Raw genomic sequence first — 19,498 nt, 5'->3', positions numbered from 1 at the left:
CAGGGCAGGGGGCTTGGAACTAGATCATCTTTAAGGTCCCTTCTAATCCAAACTATTCTACGATCATGCTCAGCAATAAAAGCTCAGGGAAAGGAGGAGGAAGGAGGGATATTCAGGATTATGGTCTTTGTCTTCCCATTGTAAACACCTGCTGGCTGAGAGGAAATAGATTCCTTATTTTGCTTTGCTTGTGCACAGCTTCGTTGTCCTATTAAACAGTCTTTGAGTTTTCTTGCTTTTGACCTTCTGTCCACCACCCCACCAGGGGAAAAAGTGTCAACCCACCACGACAGCCTAGGGTTTTAACTCACTAACTTTAGTACAATAAAGTAATTCATTCACATGTGGTGCTTAGCTTTCAGATACTCCAGTTTATTGTGGACTTAAAATAAAACACAATATTAAAAAAAAAGGAGACATCATGGAATGCCAGTAGTTACAAAAATTGAAATCATGCCATTGAAAATACATGTAGGCTTGTGTAAAAAAAATATGGGGAGATAGGGGGAAAGCTTGTGGCAGAGAGTGAAGGAGGAGAGAAAAATATTAAGTCAGCTTAAAAAGAGAGATACATGACCCAAGATTTTTTTAATAGAAAATTTAATACCATTCTTTGAGTCAAACAATCCTGTCTAGAAACATATTCATAATGAAATTAACTCCAGGTTTTGAACCTCTAGATAACAAAATCCCTTGCCCCAGTTAACTTACATTAAGATAGCTTCTGTCTCCCACAAGTCATTCCCAAATACCCCTTGACTTATATAGTGTTTATCATGCTTAAGTTAATAGATTGTTTGCTACACAGTTACAAGAACAACAGTTTACAATTCTTAAATTACAAAAATAGTTATCACTCATTAGTATTTCTATACATATCTCAAGCTATTATATGCACACTCTGTACAGTGGATGTTAACAGTGGTTAAGTTTGCTTCCTTAAACAAAACAAGAAAAAGAACTAAATCACTGACAGTCAGACCCTAAATATTCAGGCATCATAATATACTTGCATGTCTGGCACTAAATATCCCTGCCCATACAAAGTAAAAGCAGTTTCAGTACCCAAAAGACGTAGGTATCCAGGTTGTAAGACCCTTATGACGGCTGGTGGAAGGGGACAGTACGAGAACCAGCCTCCAAACAGTCCCGCACTGTGCCGCAGGGCCCGACGCTAACTTTAATTGCAGATTCCTTGCAGGCAACTGCTCCTGTAAAACAGGCCTGCCTATGGGCTGAAAAGCAGGTTTACATGACAAAAATCTGTAGGGCAGCAGAACAAGCTACCCAAACTACCCCGCTGGCAATGACCAGAATTCCCCAGCTCAAGGTAAAATAGGAAGGTGACTTCTCAAACACTGGATGTTTTTATCATATCCAAATTATTGTTTTCAACGTGTTTTCATTGGGTTTTGGCTTGGGTTTTAAACCTTCCCCCCAAAGCCAAAAAAACAACCTAGATTTTTTGGCATGATCGGGGCCGACACCAACAAACGTTTTGCTGGTTGCAGCAGTCCATTATTGAAGTACATTGGTTGCACTTCCATTACTTATCTTTCCCTTTCAGAAGTAATAGTAAGCCTGGCAGTATTGTCAGGGTTGTGGCATTTTGTTATACGGGCAAGTAAAAAAAAAGTAATTAGTTTTCAGAGGTATTACTGCTAGTCTTACTTATCTCTTAACTCTCACGGGCCAGTCCAACTGCTGTTAAGCTTCAGGTAGCTGCCCAACTCTGAAACAAGTCACTGATTTCAGAAGATGCTGCCTGGGAACAGATAGATGTCCCACTATAGATCTGGGGGGTGAGAAGAAAAGTAAGATCACAACTAACCACCCCATCACCACCAAAAAAAAAAGAGAAAACCCACAACGGAAAAAAAAAATGAAGCCTCAAATGCTAAATAAGAAATAACCTTTTTTCTTTTAACATTTTCTGAATCTAGAAATCTTTTGCATAGTACTCCAACCACTATCCTTCCCATCATGAGGGCACAACACTTCAGTCAGATGCTTGAAGACCTCAACAGTTCAATCCAAGCACTTAGAGATTCAGTGCTTAAATGGCTAGCTTTATACACCACACGCTAAAAAACCCAGTCATGTTTGCAATGTACAACTATGAAAAAAATGTATTTATTTGCAGAACTTCAAGGACAATTTGGAGCAAAGTCAACTAAGGCATGTATTTAAGTCTGCCAACAGAAGGCTGCAAAATATAAACACCACAATGTTAATATCAAGGTCACGCACAAATCAGAAGTGCATTAAGAACTTCAAAGCTGCACCACGCAGGAAAAAGTTACGCTTGTCTTCACAAAAGGTTAAGAATTAAGCAACTATCCCCTCAATAATCACGATGAGTAAAGAAGTTATGAATGAGCTTCTACAGGCTTTTCCCCACACCAGGAATTCAAGAGTAAGTGTCAGGTACCACACTTTTTTTAGTAATAGCGCTTCCCTTTAAATCTCTCCAGATGGATATTTGATGGTTAGATCTTTGAGTTTGTTTGGTGGCTTTATTCATTCACTTATTTTTAAAGCATCATATTTAAAATATGATAAGCATCATATTTAAAATATAAAATAGTTCTGTTTTTCATGTCAGAATACCCAAATAGCCAACATTCTTACACATTTTAGTGTTCCATGTTAATTTACCTTAAGTTATGGTTTTGAAGTTTTACAGTTATTCTATATAGAATACATTAAGTTTTGTTTTTCAATTGTGCCGTTACAGTGCAACATTTGGACCACTGTTTTAAGAGAAAACAAACAGAGCTTCCATTTTAAAGTGCAACGGGTTTTGGTACAGGAATTGCTACAAAGCATTCAAGTGAAAAGAATTATACTAGAAATAAATCCCTTGAAACACAACACTACAGTGCCAGCATATACATATTTGATAGTTTTTGAAGATTATGGGGAAGTTACAAGTGAAATCACTTCAGAAGTCCTTCAGGAACTACCTCATATACAGGAAAACAAACCATAAAAAAAAAATTACGATTCTTCAAGTTGACCTTCTGGAGAGAATTTGTACTTATTGATTTACAGTGAACTGAAAGGCTTGCCTTTTTTATTTTAAAATCAAGATAAAAAAAATGAAAGTGTGATAATTACAGGTCTGTCACACGGCTCTATTCTCATAGCTTGTTTAAAGAGTTATACAAGTTAATACTGACTTCCCTTGCTCCCTTAGCATATTTCCAAGCTCCACCACAGAAATCAAGTCTAAGTTAAACATTCAAACAGATGCTGACCTGTTTATGAGATGCTGACCTCATATGAGATGAGATGCTACATTAAAATGAGTAAATTCAAATACTTGCCTTGTTTGGTTAGTAATAAGCTGACAGTTTTACAAGGATATACAAGCACACGCAGAACCTTAAGCCTGATTCTCCTATAACTGACTTAATTTGAGGATTCATCAATAGGATTCTTCACGTCACCCTTTATTTTTTAAGGTGAGAACTCTTAGTCATTCAGGAAGTCTAACTACAAATTGATGGTGTTAAAGTTTACATGCATTAGACATCCCAGATGACAGACATGAAGAGTTGTATCTTCCCCCTTCCGCCACATACATAGAATTATTCCGCTTATAATTCTATATTTTAAATTAGCCAATACCAAGCATTTCATGCAAGGCAAGATCCACAGATTGACGTATGTATTTTACTCAGCATGTCTGCCAAACTGTCAAAGGACAGCTTGAGTCTCAACACTGTGTAACGTCCCCCCTCCACGCTTGTTCAAGCAGCATTCACTACTGTCCCCAAATAATTTCATCATTGTGCCATTCCAGTTATTTTAGATTACCTTTATCCTTTCAAGAAAAATTTTGTTTTAAATTGATATAAATATCTGCCTAGAGATGTTTTCTTCTTTTTCTACTTCAAAAAGCCAAATCAAAAAACCAAAAACTAAACAAAAAACCCAACCACTCTAGGTGTAAATACTTAGGCCTAGAAGGGGAAAAAAAAAAAATCCATATCACTTGCCGGCTGACTTCAGATCTGACATGATTTAAACCCGAATTCTCTCCCTACTCTCCGATATAAACAAATCTTTCTGCAAGAGTTTACCTCTCTGCTTCTAGACAGCTCCTCTCTATCCCGGCCTTTAGTTATCACCTGTATCTTTTCAGACTATCAGCCACAGGACTGAACCTCATCTACACTCTAGGAAGATTAAAGTCAATTGTGGACTAGTTTCCCTCACGATTGTAAGCTGTAATAAAGAAGGTTTACTTTTAGTGCCCAGATTCAAGAATACTTTTCAGAACATAACTACAGTAACTCATCAGAACTGACTAGTCCAGGTCCAGAAGTTCTCCAAAGCCAAAAGCTGACATCTTCATCTTATCAACAATTATATGAAACTGACAGTTTAGCTTCCAAAATTTTTCATAGATATTCAGCATAAGCTCTCATAACAATTCAAACAGAGGAGTGGGTTTTTTTTCTACTGCGACTTCATTTCTTTTAAATCAGTCTTACATAATCGATATTTCCCCACCACCCCCACCCAATTAGGTCCACCTAAGAAAGGCCGATAAAGAAAAGAGTAATTAGTTTAGACATGTATCTTCACTGAAAGTACAGGAGCGTAAGAGATTGTTAGTTGCAAGAAGTTACTCAAGAGCCTTTTTCCATAGTGTTTATTTCTAATTCATTTTATGTAGCTTATTTTCAGGAGATGGGCAGCATGAAAACCACAACATCTATTTTAAAAAATATATTATTCATTACAATGCAACAGTCTCAACGGTATCTTCTTACAGCTGCATTTTATCTAATTCAGAAATAAAACAATCATGATCTAGTTAAAAAGTCTCGTACCTAACCCTTAGAACAGTCAGCCTTCAGAAGTCAAGCAGCTTTGGACACCAAATTTACAATCACCATGTTTGATAATAACCCCGGAAATTCTCCCTGTGCAAACTATCCTACTGAAACTATTTAATAGCTTTGTTAATAAGTCAGTCTCATGATTACATCAGCATTTACTCTTACGGAAAGCATTGCTTTATTCTCCCTTATATAATTTTGATGTGAACCAAGTGCTCTGGAGGTTCAGATTACTGTGTTGCTTACTGAGCCTGCAGACTAAATATAGACACCCCAACAAATTAACACTTACGAGTAGTTTAGATACACAGTATATTAAAACAATAGAAATTATGAAAACTTACATCAAGCTGCCCAAACCCATGCTCTAACAGTTTCCCACCTAGTTCAAACTGCACAATCTTGATTTTAATAGCTGTACTCAAAAGTCTGCTAAAAAAAAAAAAGGTAGAATGACACAGTCAAATTTTTTACCCATACATCTTCTACAATCTTGAATTTTTCCTCTGGCGGTTGGTTTTTATTTTGTTTTTAAACACAACTCTAAATCTAGTAACGTACGTTCTCCTTATAACATCCCAGAGGTAGCAGGAGGGAATATGAATGAAAAGATGCCAGATTCTAGAAATTCCACATTCAAATATAGTGTCATCCAAGAGAGCTTTCCTGGCTTTCACAGGCTGCACGTCACCTCTAATCATGTATAACAAATGAAAATTAGAATCCCAAATTAAAGAGCTATTGCCACCGGTTTACTAATAGAAGTTTCACACCCAGATACCTCAAAGTAATCTTATTACTTTAGTAATACTGCCAGTTTCAATAGCAAATACCAAGAAATGAAGTATAAACGTAAAGTTTATGAGTATCAATTTTTCTAAAACGCTCATTAGTGACACATTTCACCTAAACACAGACACACACACAGTTACTCTAAGTTGATGTACCACACTGTGAGGAAAGGTCCCAATTCAGTTCAAGAATCTGATGTTCCCCCTCTCCCTCCCACCACACAACTTGACAGAAGTGCTTACAGTAATAAAAAGCAAACAGAAGGGGAAAACACGACATTTAACAAGTGCATCTATATACATTTTGCACCTTTTCCCTCCTTGCATCTAAAGTGAACAGGTCACCATGTTCGCTATGCTTTACATGCACGTACTCTCCCCTTCACGTAGTACCAGTCCTATTCAAAGGATCTCTGCAAGCATCAACCGCAGTCATTCCACACTAACCAACAGGTGCTTTTACTGCGGGGGCTGAAGTACATTTAAATATTCTGACTGGCCCAGCTGGTAGGTTGTGTTTCCTCCACAGTCCACATACTGGTATCTCTCCTGGGATATTTGCTCAGAGTGGCCAAAGTAAGAAGTTGTCACTGTCACTCTGAAAAAGACAAAACAGAAGAGAGATTTGTTTTGTAAAGGACTTAAGTTCCCTATTCTAAAGATCAGCGTTTCTACATTACCAGGGTTTTTAAGGAAAAAGTTTTGGAACAAAATATGTAATATTATTAAGAAGAAAGTTTTAAATAAAGTTCAAAACAATACTAGTTACCACAACAGATTTTCTCCATCAAAGACATTTGCTTTCCTGAGCACAGCCTTATTTTTTCCTAAAGATGGTAAAGCTGAGGTTTATTCATTAATACCTTGCTTTGCAAGGAGAAAGCAAACGATCATTAGAGAAGCTACAGCCACGGTTGGTCTACAAATCTTCCCTCTTGCCACACACTGCCCTCGCCCCAAGAAAGCCCCCCCATGCTGCTATTTATGCAATCAGTCACAAAGAGCAGACCCTGGCAGAGTACCAGCAGCCTGTAACCACTTCAAGATCACGAAGATCTCAGCAATTTTTGAACAGTGGCTGGCACACAAACTCATTTCAAAGCATTTGAGACCTTGATAGCTCTGCAGCTACAGCCCAACTGCAGAGCAGATACAGTAATAACAGTTCTGCCTATTCAAGTGTCTTTACCAGATGAAAGACACAGTTCAGTTTCAAGAACTATGAAGCTACTACACTAGAAAACAAGTTGATTTCATTTTATCTATGATGCACAGACTCCAGGATTAAGTATTTCTGAGTAATATTTCAATGAGAATTACATGGCTTTTAAAGTTGTTTCCAACAACTAGGAAGCTTCCATACTTACTGCATCATCACTACTATGTTATGCACTTTGATAGATGCTAAAGTACAGAAGTCACTGCAAAAAAGAAAAACAGCTGTTAGATTTGCATCAAGCTTTTACAGGTAATTATCTAAAAAGCAAGAATCTGTGGCTTCAACTGGAAATTCTGTTACCTTTGTACATAGAGGCTACAGAGTTGCTAGCAACGGCAACTAAAATACTTCAAAAACACTGCCTATGACTGTAGGCTCACCTAGGTCTACTTTTATATACATCGTGTTGCTTTCACATGAACTATAGTCACATGCGCTTGCTTATGTGCAATGTTTGCCAACAAAAGTGTCTTGTGAGACAGTGGTCACTCCATCTTTCAAAAGCTAATCAAAGTTAACCTCAACGACTACATTAAAGAATGTCAATACTGCTTTGTCACTGATGAAGACTTCTACTATGAAGGAATACAGACGCAATTTGCTGCAATTTCACTTCATGTTGTTAAATTTATACACAGAAAGGAAAATTTACAACAAAAGATCAACGTTATGCCAACTTCAGCATCTTTTCATGTAAAAGCAGCAACTTCTATCAAAAAAAGGTCTGAGGGGCTTGCTGTTCTTGCTTGAAAAATATCAAGAACTTAGGAAATTCCCTTTCTTTTTGCACTCATCCACTTCTGCATTCTGCAGAATGACCTTTTACCAATCTGCAGAGATTTTGAAGTTACTGTCAGAGTTATTATTTTCTTGCAAGATACCTTTTCGAACTTACATTTTCTGACGTGCACCTACATACCAGTTACACAGAGCACTATATAAGTGCATACTCTTTTCCCACCCCCCTCCTTAAATCAATTGCTCTTGGTCACAAATTTTTCAGCTCTGGAACGAAAGGCATGTGACCAGTTCAACAGGGTGGCATGGCAGCCACTCACAATATTTGCATGCCATTGTCATTCTTTTCCCCAGCACCAACAAACATATAGTGAAGTACTAAACAGTGAACAGACACAGGTGATCCAAATTACATGAAAATAAAAATAAGAAATTTGGTATTATAAGTTTTTTTATATTGGTATCTATAGTAATGACAAATTTTTTGATTTTTTTTCCTACCAGGCTTAAAACAAGATTTAGTTAGACCAAATGCCAGATATTCTCAGTTATTGTACTTTTCTAATCCAAAATATAGACAGCCTGTAACATAATATAAAGCCAGCTTGTACCTAACAGCACATCCTGGCTGACGAACAGAGAGCTACAAAACCAACGTACTGTTTTTTAAGTCCAGATCATCTGGAAATAAATCTGTCTAAAATTAAACCAAGAAAAACCACATATCCACCAACCAATAAAGAAAAACAAAAAAACACCGAAACAAAAAAACCACACACGACGAAACTGTAGCTAGGAAACTACATTGAAGGTGAACTCCACATTGACCCAGCTCTCTAAAATAAATGGGTGGAAGTGCCCTGTATGATGCTGATTTCATCACACAGGTCTGCTGAATCCAGATGATCGTACGCAGACACCTCAGGTCTCTCAGGTCTCCTGTATTCAACCTAAACCGATTTTACAGGACTCTCCAGGATCCAAACAACTAGCTAGTTATACCTAACACAGAACCTAAACTGACTAGCTAGGGAAACACTGAAATGTGATCCACCGTACAACCCCCAGTGCTACCACACAAAGTAAATGGCACAACATCTCTGCAAATACATTTCTGCTGACTGGAAAAAGTCAGTTTTAGCACCACTATAATTTTTTACTAAGACCCATGAGATATTTAGAGGTCAGTACACTTACAACATGTAGCTCATTTCATCTTGTATGACTGTGGGCACCATATAGTCAATCTAAAAAAAAAAAAACAACAAAAATAACCCAATGAAAACACAAGTAAGTAGATCTATATATGAAAATTAACATGTATTCAACTTTGAAAGCCTATTCTATTTACCTGTTTCATGTCCAGAGGACCAATGTTGGTGATGTTGTTTAGCCGTGCTTTGCCAATAACTGTTTTTGAAAACTGAACTTGGGCTGTGATATTTGCCACTTCAACAGAATAATAGTTGTTGTTTGTTATATTTAGTGTGTTCTGAAAAAAACCCAAACACAACACAAAACAGTAATGGCTATTCATTTGGTGTATCATGATGAATACACATTTTGAAATTTGTGCCTGAGACAGTAATACCTGAAATTAGGCAAGTATATTTTCCTGACTTCTAGGATTGGGAGGGAGGGGTGTAAGGGACCATCACTTACTCTCCTCCTCATGTTTTTTTGGCATATATTGAGAAGCACAAATGTCTGTACAACTTCCGTGGTGACCACCCTCCATTGCAAATACTGCAGTTCTTCCTATCCTCAATTATTCCTTCCAGGAAATTTAGCCATCATAAGACTCTTTTCTCTCATGGCTGCTTTGCTTTACTTAAAATAAGGAACTCTACCAAAAGTCTTTATGCAATCCTGTATTGACTGCATTACCAAGAAGCGTATGGAAAGAACTCTAAGTTTTAAGGTGGATAAGAAATTATTTTTCCTCAAAACCAATTTTGACAGATGCCTAATACCAGGAAGCATTTAAAAAACATTCCTACATACACACACTACATTCACACATATTCCAAAAATAATGTAAAGAACTGTAAAGTCAGTGTTCCCATGAAAACAGAAGACCCAATGGTAGCTTGCAACTACACCTCTATTAGCTATAGCTACAGGAACCAGCTACAGCAGGTCCAGTTACATTTTTCAAACTGGTAATTTTAACTGCTTGTATTTCTTAAGGCACTAACTAAGTTTACCAGCTAGGTACAATTTCTATGCATATTAAACTGTCACAGTAGTATCTCTTGTCGCATTTATCCATTACAAACATCCAAACAGATAGCAAGACTTACCGTAATATTTAGATATATTATACGTCTACCCTGTTCATAAGTGACATATACTGACTTCACACCAATGTATTCAACATCGATTGAACGAGGAAACAAGAAGAATACAGCCAGTCCAGAAAGTAGTAAACATACAATTACAGAAGCAGTCACGTAGAGCTTTCTGCAGAAGATAAAAAGAGAGCACATTTCAGAGTCGAAAGCACATTAAGCAATAGTGGCATGTTATTTTAAGTGATAAGGAGCATGACTAGTCAATACAACTAGTTCAGTCTATTTATAGTTTCCCTTGGCTTCCGAAGGGGAGAAAAAACCCAACTATGCTGCACTTCACATCTATGTCTCAAAGAGATGTTATTCTTGTATATACACACCAGAAATCAAGTTTCAAACATGTGGTTATCCCAACATCTGTAACTTACAGAGGAAAATGGAAGAGGTAAATATTTATATGCTTTGAAACTTAAGCACTTCCTCTTAAAGTCTATTTATAGCAGAATTTTTGTCATTCTGCAGGACTCTTGCAAAACACACCGAGAAAGAAGAATAAAGCTCTTACAAGTCGTAAGAGACTTTCAGGGAAAGTGTTAGACTCCTGCTAAGGAACACAAAATTCACAATTAACCTAATACTAAAAAGGGCATGTATGTACAATAATTTTAAAAGTACACAAATAAAAGGCTCTATTTCAGCTCCAATTTTGTTTCAAATTCATACTACTATTACATAAGATATACAATCCAGGATAGTATTATGTGAACTTATTGGGGGATTTTTGCCCCCTGGCATTCATTTCTATTTACTATAGAAACACCCAAACATTAAGGAAAGAAAACCAACAAGAAGTGTCAGAACAAGAAGCCCTGAGCACTGTAATTAAACCTTTAAGTAGATCCCAGGGGGGAAAGAAAAAAAAGCAGCACTATATCAGGATGATGAATTTGTTGATTTTGCTAGCTTTACAGATGAATTTCTAGGTGACCTGTTTTGTAGTAGCGGCTCAAAGAAGTTATCACTTTGCTCAGACTTTAACATTGAATATGTATCTGCTTAGATCAATTAAAATGCTACAGAGATTGACAAATACTTGCATAATTACTGTAGACATTCAGATAAATAACTACATGAAGAGATAATACAGTATTACTTGGCTTCATAAGACATACTGTGATGGGAGTATGCACACCTGTTAATAAATAACTCTCCAAGAGTTAAAGGTTAAGGCTGATATTACTCATGAGCAGGGTTCTTCCAATACTGAACGCAAGAAAACATTCCAGTGATTTTTTGCTTAATTCTTCTTAACACTATCTCCTTTAAATTGCTGAATTTTAACTAGAATAGAAGAATTGACTGTAGATTCATGTACGACAACTATTAACTTACGTTCTTCTTGGCCTCAGTCTCTGATCACTGTATGGAATTAATGCTACCAGCTGATTTTCCTGCCCTGGAAACAAAAACACCCTTTCAGAATTTAAACCAACAAAGAATAAGTATTGTTGCAGCTACTTCAAACAAAGACTGCCCGTTATAACTTAATGGCACCAAAGAATAAACACTAAAGATAAACATTTAAATTCCAGATAATGACCCAAGTAGAACACTACTGTAGCTTATGTCACTTTCTGCAAAAGAGTATGGCTTACACAACACCAAGAGGAAAAAAACACCAAGCCCACAAAGAGCAAAACAGCAACAAGTTCTGCCTCTCTGCTGCATACATGCACAGGAGATGACATGTCTCTGTCACCGTTTCCTCGAGAGAAACAGAGGTACATAACAGCTTCCAGCTCTCTATGCCAGACCAGGTAAAATCACAGGAAAAAAAACACTCAGAAGCTCAGGCAGTAAGAACCGATCCAGAAGGCATTCTGTATGTACTCTTCTTAAAACAGAAATCAGGTTTGTTTAAAACCAGATACATGTATCAATTTGTGTGGCTTTGGCAACACAAGTTATACATATACTACATTGTGGAAATCAGTGGTATATGCAACCATTTCTCACGGGACTGAGCTGCAGCACCTTGGAAGCTAAAAAAGTATTTACTGGAATTTCTCCAAGCAACAAGTTACTTCATGAGACAGCATTTTCAAAACAGGGATATCTTAACAGTAAAATTAAAAAAACACAAACACAGATGAGCTGTTGAAAATACACAGACTACATCTGCCTTTATAGCTTTTGCTATACAAGAAAATGGAATTAAGATTCATCCATATGACAACAGAGGCGCCTCAAGACCAAGTCAGATTTGCATTTTTTAAGCTAAATGCAGAATTTGAACAGCATTACCACTTAGCTAATCAACCACTTCGAAGTGATTCCATTCTGAATCACTAAGCTGCGCAAAGCATGCTAACTAAGCAGGCAGTTTTATGTAACATCAACCTTCTAAAAAACCTTTACCAATTTAAAATGGATTTTTATCTCAACTTCAATGAAGCATCTTCAACCTTTGAACAAAACAGCACAGTCCTACTTTCATACTTAATCATACTGAAAAGGTAAAGCTGTCCAAGTAACAAAACACATTTTCATGTGTTTATTATGCAGTTTATCCATCATGTCACATGTTACAGTCTTCCTTACTAGTCATGCGGTTATTTTATGAACAATTAATTCTTCCCCTCTCCCCTCAAAAAACAGCCCCAAACACAAAACCTTCTCATCAGTTCCTCCCCACAGTCAAAGGGAAGATCTTCAGCGAGGTCTGTTTCTAAACAGCTATTCAGGCGGCTTATCATATAGGAAAGAAGTTTAATAAAGCAGAATATTTTATTAGAAGAAAAGGAAAAGCAAAGGATGAGGGCAGCAAGCAAACAAAACAGTCAGGGACAAAGAACTAATGCTCTGCAGACTACTCCTTCCCAAGGCAGACAGAGATCCTATATATTTTCAATTCCCAGCTGGGGTCCCTCTGCCTAGGGGAAAGCAAGGGGCACTGGCAGAAGTGAGGGCAAGAAAATTCACTATAAATAACGAGGAAAAAGGCGTTGTATCACAGGCATACTTTCACACTCTATTTGCAGTTATTTTTGCAAAGTTATATATTGATTCAAATATTTTCAAAATAGGTACTTAAAAAGAGATGCGATAAAATATCACAAAAATAAAGGTTTGCAAATTCAACTTGCAAGAGCTAGGATTATGTGTGAATTTAAAGCTGAGAAGCAAGAAACACTGGCATTGTAAAGACAGAAGACCCAACAGGTAACAGCCAAAGCTGACTCAATTTGTTTCATTCATCCAGTGTAATTGTAACAAAATGCTTGGTGCTAAGAAGTCAAAAAGATGAAAAAACTTCATCTTGACTAGGAGAGCTATTTGTTACTGATTATTATAGTTACAAGTGCACATGGTTATGAGGTAGATTTTATAGGTTAAAGAAAGAAATAAAGAAAACTTGCCTCGTGGAATTCTTCCTGTTCCCTGGCAAGTCGGGCAGGTGACGCTGTCTCTTCCCGTAAATTCCACATAGGGAAACTGCGATACGTCTCCACATCTGCCATCTTCGTTGTGCGATTCTGAGTGAACTAACCCATTCCTCATATTATCCGACACTGTGCCTCCATCATAGCCATCTTCCTTGCACGTATGCATAGGCAGGTGAGAAAGTGATTTTCCCATGTCTAAAATAAAAGTCAAAAAGAAAGTTTTCAGGGAGAACAATTCAAACAAAACTGGCATTTATCCCTCCGCATCAAGTAACTCTGAAAAGACTCCTGTTGCCCTCTGTTCAGATCCCTTAAAACCTGCAAAGCACAAAGGCCCTGTCAAGCTGGAGTCAATCCCAAGCTGTAAGAACCTGACCTGCCTGGGAGCTTTGTTCAGACCCTCCAATATGCAATGGTTGAAGGGAGATCAACCAGAAGCTTTTAAGTTAGAACAGTACAATTGCTGGCTAAAGGTTGCAACACTCTAGCAGTACTTTTCAAACGACTGTTATTGTACAGACTTTCACACAACACATTAATCTTTGTACAAAAAAATCCCCAAACTATTCAAGACTGGGCTCTAGAAAGCAAGTTTGAAATTTTCAGTGGTTTCTACACACACTACAGACCCAATTCTAATAAGCTTTTTAGGCTGGACGTGTTTTGAGAACATGAGATCAGCTACTCATTGCCAAGCTAGAAATATAAATCTCCAGGTGTTTAAACTGATGATTCCCTTTTAACCCAGAAGAGGACTGATTCACAGGAAAGTCAAGGAAAAAAGTGGGAGTTACTTTAACATAGCTGCTGGCAATATGTAGCATTTGTAAAGGCTTGTTAAAAAAAAAAAAGTAGTATTAATTACAAAAGTATGCAAGTTTTAAAATTTTCTCATTGCTGTAGCTTTTCAGCCATGATACTGAAGCTACCTTGAAACACAGAACACTTGAAACTAAAGGCTGTAATGAAGTGATGCAAGTGGAAACCTTCCTAATTTGCAACAGGTGGAAAATAAACTCAAAGTTAAAAAAAATAAAATTCGTGCAGCAGTGGCAATCAGTTGTCCAGCCTATCCCCATAACCCATTTTACTTACTTAACACAGAGACACCAGCCACTCAGTTCACCAGTGTCTTGGGGAACAGGATGATTTTAAAAGAATATGCAAAACTTAAGTTTTTTTTCCATTTTAAGTGCCATTTTTAAAGCAGCTGCTAGTAATTATCACATTGGTTCACTGAGAAAGGAAGTCCTAAGAGGAACATTAAGAGAGCAAAACAAGTCAGAAAGAATATTTTAAAGCAACCACTCAGAACAGGAAGATCTTAAATATGGTGATGGTAACATGAGCACAACATTAATTGGTTATATTGCCACAAAGGCTAGGTGAATGGAGGAGGGGAAAAGACAAATGTCAACAAGTCCTAGCTACTGTTTCAGCAAATACGCAGCATTATTTTATTGATTTAAGTCATTAAACCCTTACAAGAAGGAAAACTATTTATCCTTATGCTGCTACAGCACTTTTAAAATGTTATAAGTATGGGAGCCATTCAATAATAGAAATTGTTGAATTGAAAAGTAAAACTATTAAGCTATTGAAAAAAAACTTTCTGAAAGAGCTGTTTATAATGTTGACAATTATTACACATGGGGGTTTTGCTTACTGTTTTCTTTGTAGCTGACCTACAGCCTTTCAGCTCCGAAACTTGAGTCTTGCAGCTTAGGCAACAGCTGTCACAGATATAGGTCTGAAAGCTTAGGCATCAGTCCCTGGTGCTGTTGTGCTACAACTGTATTCAACTTACCTGCCCTACTGACGGTAGGCCCAGGCTATGTCTACATTAATGACTAAATACAGAACAAGCAGCAACTCTGTAGAAATTAACAGTTATTGAGGATCCAACAACCACACTACACATGGCTTTGAGTGTTTATTTCATACTAGTTCTTGTCTAGACTGACAACACCCACTCACAAATGAAGTGCACCTTCTAGTTTTAGCTTCTTCCAAAAGGAAAAGAATTCATGCACTCCCAGATCGCACTGTGGTGTGAACCATGGTGCAGCAAGTAAAGATGACTGGGAACTCATTTCAAGGGCACACCCTTTATTTGAATTAAAATACTAATGCAGATGTATCCTCCAATGCCAACTGTACCTGAGCTTCTATAATTAGATTTTAATACTGTTATTCTACTGACAGAAACTTAGGAGAGACATGCCTCAGTTCAAAAATGAGAAAACAAGACAACCACCTTCAAGTGAACTGTGTTCCTCTAACATGCTTCCCCTCCAACCAAGCACTGAACTTATTACAGCTGACCAAAACTCAGGAAAATTTTGTTCTTTTATCCAGCACTTACATGCTGAACAGTAGTAGCTCCAAGAATACATCAGCTTCGTATGTGTCAGTCTCTGTACTGTCACCAAAGTCACAAACTCTACTTCCTTAACAGCTGTGCTTTGACCTAGTCTCTCCCTTGCAACTGTTGTATATATTCCAATTTCCTTGGACTTGTCTGGATTTCCCCTGAATTCACAGTTTGTTAGAAAGAGTTCATTAAATTAAAAAAATGTTGTGATAAGCGGCTTTTATTTAAGGCTGCGCCCTTCAGCTTGCTATAGCACTGCAGCGGGATAGTGCAAAACCCAAACAATGTCCCAGGCACACAGAACCACCACATCCTGAGTTAAATACAAGACCTGGGGAAAAAACTTGTTGTTTATAAACTCAGTGAAACTTCGTAGAGTTAAAGAGATTGCTATGCTTCTCCAAGAAGTTAGGGTAGCCTATTTCTTTTTAAAAACAGCGAGACACTTTGAATCGCAACCACCTTCTACTTTATCAGCCGTGTCTTAATCACCAACATCACCGGCTCCTCCAAAACAGGGAATTCAGCCGGGGAAGGCAATGACTTCGCAGCCGCAGGCGGGCACCTCCGCCGCTGCCCTCCACCGCCCCTTTAGAGCCACCCCCCCCTCAGCAGACACCGCCTGCCCGGTGAGTCTGGCGCTGCCAAAAACACAGGAGTCAAGAACCTCCCCGAGATGTACGGATTTGCTCGCTCGCCGAGCCGGAGCAGCGGCTGCCCTCGCAAACATGGCGAAGTTTCCAGCCGCCAGACGCAGACCAAGGCCCGGCGAGCTCGGCCGCTGCCGGGCTGCCCCGGGAGGGCCCTTACACCCGCCCGGCCGGCGGGCGAGGAGGGTCTCGGCGCGGGAAGCCGCCGTGGGGTAAGCGAGACCCCGCCGCGGGCCGGCCCAGGCCTCGCCGAAGCCCACGACCCACCGCCGCAGCCCCCCCGCCCGGCGCCCAGCTCCACCAGGGCCTCGCGCTCCGCCCGGCTCCTGCCCCGGGCCCGCCGCCGCCGCCGGAGCGGCCTTTCCCCACCTGCGGCGCGGGCTCCGCGGGCCGGGCCGGGCAGAGAGGGGGAGGCAGGAACGGAGGCTCCAGGTGCGACGCAACCTCCCCAGCGCTAAACCCCGGATCCGGGGCCTGCGCAGGCGCGGAGCGGCGGGAGGCGGTGCCGCGTCGGGCTCGGCCCGGCCGCCGCTACCGGCCGCGGGCGGGGCTGGGCCCGGTTCTCTGTGGGAACCGGGGCGTCCGAGTGTGAGGAGGTGGCCGGGCTGAGGGGTGCTACCGGGCACCGGGGGTCGGGGTAGAAGTAGGAGGAGGGAAAACCGGGAGATGGCGTAGGGCGAGTCTCCGCCGCCCCGACTTTCTCTGCCAGCGGCCGGCTGCGGTGCTTGCCGCGGGTGTGTGGGCCCCGGCCTCCACCTAAGCTGTGTTTGCCTTAATCACGGGAAACAAAAACCCTGAGTTTACTTTGTGGGGCCTTCACCATCCTTATTTTCTGTTCCCTGTTTGACAGCTCCAGTGGAAGTTACTCGCGAATGCTATGTCCTAGGGGAAGCGCCATGCTCGAGCAAGGAAAGCTGTGGCAGGTCAGCAAAAAAGGTCGTAGGAAGCGAGGACACACCATCACCACAATTAGGTTTTGTAACTCGTGTCACAAGGTTGCATGTACAGCTGATGTTTATTCAGGGCATGGGCAGTGGGGTGTTCCCCGCGTGATGTGCCAGAGCAAAGTGAAGCACCTTGGAAGTGAATAACTTGTGATTGTTGCCCTTTGTGTGCCTGCATCTGGTCCGTGAAAACCACTACCCAGTGTCTGTGGCAACACAGAGGACCACTCCTGTGTGGGGTTGCGGGGGCAGCAAAGGGACAAGAGCTGGGGGATGAAGGAGCCTGGGGGATCAGGGAGGAGCTCTGCCTGGTTTGGGAATCCTGTCCCAGCTGCAGGAATGTATCAGGCTGAGGGAAACACTGTGATTCACACCACATATCAAAGTGCAAGGGCAAGCATAGGGGCAGGGCTCCAGGGAGAGGGTGAGGAAGCAAGGTCCTTACACCAGCTTGGGCTGATCACGAGTCTGGAGCATGGTGCCAGGCTTCTCCTGAGGCTGGGAGGAGACAGGCTGCCTCCAGCAGCCAACCAGAGCTGGGGCAGATGTGAGGCCACCTGCAGTACAGCCCTGATGGCAGTGTGTCTGTCACCTGGCTGCAGGTCCAGGAAATGATCAGCACAGAAAACAACCTTCCCTCACCTAAACATGCACACAGAAAAAAAGGTCTGCACATATCTTTGCCTGGGCCAATGCCAGCCCATTTATTCCCTTTATCCTTGGAACTTCCTGGTGTTTTCTGTGAGTTTAAGAGGTTTCAGCTAGCAATAGGCCTTAGCCTTCATTATTCAGTTCAAGTAAAGTCCTGCATGCTGATCGCTGGTGGCTTGACTCTACTTCTCTAGCCAGGCATGGCCAAACTCCTAACAGTATTGGCAAGAGCTGGGATGGGGTTGTCCCTTGTCCTTCTGGTAGACCTTCATCTGAGTCTTTGGCCTGTCACTGTTTAAGGTCCCTGAGGTGCCCATACAAAGGTCCCCATGCAGCAAGATTGACCACAGTACTTTGTGGGTTCCTAACTATAAAATGATGTGTAAGAAACCTCTAACAGATTCCTGGCATGCTCAGGACTTACACAGAGCTTGTATCTTGCTTTAGGGCACCAGCAAATGCCAAATGATGTGAATTTGGTAGCCTCAGGCCTGGCTATTGCTTTCACTGGCTTTTGGTTCTGGCACAACTTTATATTGACCCAAGGAGCGCAAAATAGAGTGTAAAAAAATTGCCATATCTTCCAGATGTCCAAACAGAAAGTGTGAACACAGAACCTTTGCCTTTTAAATTGTTTTAAATAATAGTGGCTGCCAGGTACATTGACCTAAATCATCATACATCGGGGGTATGCCAGACAAGGTCTCGCGCAGAAGTTTTTGGAACAGCTTTGAAAGGTCCCGCTGAGTTCTGGCAACTCAAAGTTACTCAGTCTTACAAATTCTCTCAATACAAATTTATTCAAGGGAAACATTCCTAGCAAATTTGAATTAACGTGGGGATTTTGATCAAATTACAAATTTTCACCTTAGACTGCAGCAGTTTTTATCCAACACTTTAAGCCCTTAAACTAATCTATAAGGCGCTATGCACGTCAGGATGTTACAAGGTTACCAAAGAGAGTGTTTCCCTTGCCAGGATAGATGCAACAGTTGAAATAAAGCTTTCCGGATGGTTCTCTGTTACTGTTACCAATAGAGATGTTTCTTATTAAAGACTTCTCACTACTCACCCTAGCCTTTCCTCTGTAGTCTTGAGACACCCAAAATGCTGCCCCCCCCCCGCCCCCCTTCTCTTTTCTTTAAAGCTGTCGTGGTGGAAGGGAACATATCTCTGGATATCTCTTTGCTTTGTAGTATTTTCAATTACAAAACATGTTAAAGATATAAATTGAGAAAAAGAAATGGAAATACTGGAAGGATCTGACTCACCCATTAGTTTCTGCAAGCTCATCCTTATAGTACAATAATATACTATATTAATATATAATATAACAATATATAAAATACATTAAATATACAGGCTGAGAGAATTGGGGTTATTCATCCTGGAGAAGAGAAGGCTCCGGGGAGACGTTATAGTGGCCTTCTAGTACCTGAAGAGGGCCTACAGGAAAGCTGGGGAGGGGCTGTTTGCAAGGGCATGTAGCGATAGGACGAGGGGCAATGGTTTTAAACCAGAGCAGGGTAGGTTTAGAT

The 19,498-nt window shown here is 40.2% G+C and overlaps 1 protein-coding gene across 1 annotated transcript; it reads right to left on the bottom strand.

Annotated features, from left to right (window-relative positions):
• Positions 1 to 345: 345 nt before the first annotated feature.
• TMEM106B (transmembrane protein 106B) lies at positions 346 to 16,872 on the bottom strand. The gene is made up of 8 exons (XM_074574766.1): positions 16,735 to 16,872; positions 13,315 to 13,536; positions 11,288 to 11,351; positions 9,905 to 10,064; positions 8,953 to 9,093; positions 8,799 to 8,848; positions 7,012 to 7,065; positions 346 to 6,242 (listed from the first exon to the last, which is right to left on the bottom strand). The coding sequence occupies exons 2-8, from the start codon at positions 13,532 to 13,534 to the stop codon at positions 6,104 to 6,106; spliced, it is 828 nt and encodes a 275-aa protein (XP_074430867.1). The 5' UTR covers positions 13,535 to 13,536; positions 16,735 to 16,872; the 3' UTR covers positions 346 to 6,103.
• Positions 16,873 to 19,498: the final 2,626 nt, after the last annotated feature.

This window comes from Larus michahellis, chromosome 2, assembly GCF_964199755.1.
Source record: "Larus michahellis chromosome 2, bLarMic1.1, whole genome shotgun sequence".
Taxonomy (NCBI): Eukaryota; Metazoa; Chordata; class Aves; order Charadriiformes; family Laridae; genus Larus; species Larus michahellis.
The sequence above is the reverse complement of the archived record's forward strand: the minus strand, read 5'-3'. Positions and strand labels throughout refer to the sequence as shown.

What these genes read in the sequence shown, in the direction of transcription:
- TMEM106B (XM_074574766.1), bottom strand. Translation starts at nt 13,534, where the DNA reads ATGGGAAAATCACTTTCTCACCTGCCTATGCATACGTGCAAGGAAGAT. An exon ending in AACAGGAAGAATTCCACGAG is followed by an intron (nt 11,352 to 13,314) that starts GCAAGTTTTCTT and finishes TTTTGTTTCCAG; the next exon opens with GGCAGGAAAATCAGCTGGTA. An exon ending in GTCCTCTGGACATGAAACAG is followed by an intron (nt 8,849 to 8,952) that starts GTAAATAGAATA and finishes TTTTTTTTTTAG; the next exon opens with ATTGACTATATGGTGCCCAC.